Below are 2,657 nucleotides of genomic sequence, written 5' to 3'. Positions count from 1 at the left end.
TATCCTTTTCCCCCACTTCATTACTCTTCGCCCTTACTTCCCCAAGTCGCTGGCACGACTCCTGTGCATTTACCCTCCACTTCATTATCACATGTTTCCTTGTACCTTGTGATATTCGTTCGGACTTGTGGCTGGTGTACTGTACAGTTATCCTGCATTCCTCTCATGCTACTACAGTATATACTTCGCTTCCTAGCATGGAGAATCCTTATCCTGTTCTCTTTGGATTCTCCCTCTGCTAGGTGAGCAGCCCTCTCATGTACTGTAATTAGTCTTATTCATTATCTTTGGATTCTCCCTCTGCTAGGCCTGCGCTGTCGGCCATCTTGAGGTTGCCCTTACAAACAATATCATCATCTTGCTATAGAATTGAGGTAAGTGTAGGTTAGCCAAAGTTCAGAAGTGTGCCTGTAAATGAGGACATACTTTCTGAGTTCCATGGGGATTGATATAAATACAACCGATATGTGTAGCAGGGGTTTCGTCGCTGTCATCAGCTCTCTAGTATATGCCAGTTAAAGAGAGGAGCACTGATTCAAGAATGACATACCTTTCGCTTTCCCCCTTTCTTCGTCGAGGTAGCGAGTAGCCCCCTGTTGGCCTCTTCGTTTGCTTTTCTGAAAGCAAAACCAGGCTTACGACTACTGACAGAAGAAGTCGAATTTGAACTAGCTGACACAATCTGCCTCAGTATATTTGAGACAGCTGATGACGACGATGACATTGTTATGACAAAAAGAAGGACAGAAGCTGGAGATTATAAGGAGTGGTGAAACAGTTGATGTGGTTCAGGTGAAAAGCAGCAAAGTGTCGGTGAACATCAAACAAACAAACATGCTGACGAATAGGAGCCATCACCAGGGGTCACAAACTCCACTACTTCTTCGTCACCACATAATTTCCACTGTGCCAACTCATCAATTTGACAGTAGGCATCAGCGACACGCTGGGAATATGTGAAAACAGTTCCGATATTGGGTATGCCATTATAAGCACATGTGGAGCCATGAAGATTGGTAGGAACCCAGGCAGTGACGGTACCTGCAGCACCACGGACAGAGACTCGCAATGTAACATCCACAAAAGATGAACCCAACACTGGGCTGATGTCTTCTGTGGCATCACTTTCACGGTTGACTGTCCATGACACTGAGTACCGGCACGCCGATCTATCCACATGTGCTGGACTACAGCTAACATGAGTTCAAAATAGAAGAATAAGATACTATCACATACACTGCATAACAAAGAGCAAAGTATGCCTCTGGTGGTGCTCTGGAAGCTGATGGGAAGTTATACAACTTCTTGTTGAAGTGATGTGCACACTTGTTGTACAAATGTATAACAAAGTTGCGCTATACCAAGCGCCTGGTTCCCACGCATTGGGGACCACCCATAGACACTGCCAACACACATGGGAACGACCCAGGTCATCATGGGATGACTGGTGTTGACAGTATTGCTAAAAGTGCGCAAGCACTGTTTAGCAATCTGTACATACATTACAAGCGCACGACTCCCACGGTCAATGCAACGTTCCCACGTTCAGCGCCCCATTAGTAGGTCTGTTGACCTCTATTGTGACGGCCGGAACAGGCTGTTAAACTATAGGCTATTATAGTTTGATCAGAAGCTTGTAGAAGCGTCCTAATGCACTCTAATTGCCTTGGTAACAATCACTAATGATGTTGATGCAATCAATCAATAATATGTAATGATTTGCGCTCTATTGACTCTTTGTGTCTATTACTCTAGACATGTATGGAAAATGACCATCCCAGGTTCCCACGGGTACTGTTCTGCGCGAGGCGTGAATATAGGTGTCCACTAAATCGCGTCCGAATTTGATTAGCTCCGGAGCAGCTTGGGAACATGCCAGACATCATTCTAATGATGGCTCCATGTTTCATTTTCGCTCCTTTTGCTTCCCTGCTGAGACCGAGGCGTTCCGGTGCCTGTTCCGGCCGTCACAATAGAGGTCAACAGACCTACTAATGGGGCGCTGAACGTGGGAACGTTGCATTGACCGTGGGAGTCGTGCGCTTGTAATGTATGTACAGATTGCTAAACAGTGCTTGCGCACTTTTAGCAATGCTGTCAACACCAGTCATCCCATGATGACCTGGGTTGTCCCAATGGGTGTTGGCAGTGTCTATGGGTGGTCCCCAATGCGTGGGAACCGGGCGCTTATGTAGCGCAACTTTGTTATACATTTGTACAACAAGTGTGCACATCACTTCAACACAACCCCCTGATGCAACACTTGGTGGACCCACGTATTGGGGCACCCACAAACAACCCCCTGGCCCAATACGTCCTCCTATCCCACCAATCCCATCATCTCCCTCAACCTTTCCACTTGTGGTTTGGCCAGTGCTTTGGTGAGCAGGTCTGCCGGCATTTCCTCTGTTTGAAGATAGACTGGCTGGATGCGCTTGCAATCAACTTGATCGCGTAACCAAAAGAAGCTCAAGTCTAGTTGCTTCATTCTGCCATGGTGTTCGGGGTTCTTTGCCACTCTAATCGCTGACTGGTTGTCCATGTACAGCGTGGATGGTGCAGTTGGCTTGTAACCAATTTCTGAGAGGAGGTTCTTCATCCAGCATATCTCTTTACCAGCAGCAACCCCAGCAACATACTCGGCTTCAGTGGTTGAT

At 46.9% G+C, this 2,657-nt stretch overlaps 2 protein-coding genes across 2 annotated transcripts; both read right to left on the bottom strand.

The window, feature by feature from the left end:
- Positions 1-274: 274 nt before the first annotated feature.
- On the bottom strand, positions 275-724 carry PC9H_008809 (uncharacterized protein; the record flags this gene model as incomplete). The annotated part of the gene is made up of 3 exons (XM_036778316.1): positions 275-361; positions 427-501; positions 551-724. The coding sequence occupies 3 exons, from the start codon at positions 722-724 to the stop codon at positions 275-277; spliced, it is 336 nt and encodes a 111-aa protein (XP_036629744.1).
- A 96-nt stretch (positions 725-820) lies between these two features.
- On the bottom strand, positions 821-1,437 carry PC9H_008808 (uncharacterized protein; the record flags this gene model as incomplete). The annotated part of the gene is made up of 3 exons (XM_036778315.1): positions 821-1,187; positions 1,237-1,355; positions 1,411-1,437. The coding sequence occupies 3 exons, from the start codon at positions 1,435-1,437 to the stop codon at positions 821-823; spliced, it is 513 nt and encodes a 170-aa protein (XP_036629743.1).
- Positions 1,438-2,657: the final 1,220 nt, after the last annotated feature.

The sequence above is a fragment of the Pleurotus ostreatus genome (genome assembly GCF_014466165.1).
Source record: "Pleurotus ostreatus strain PC9 chromosome Unknown scaffold_6, whole genome shotgun sequence".
Taxonomy (NCBI): Eukaryota; Fungi; Basidiomycota; class Agaricomycetes; order Agaricales; family Pleurotaceae; genus Pleurotus; species Pleurotus ostreatus.
This window is presented reverse-complemented; position numbering and strand designations above follow the sequence as displayed.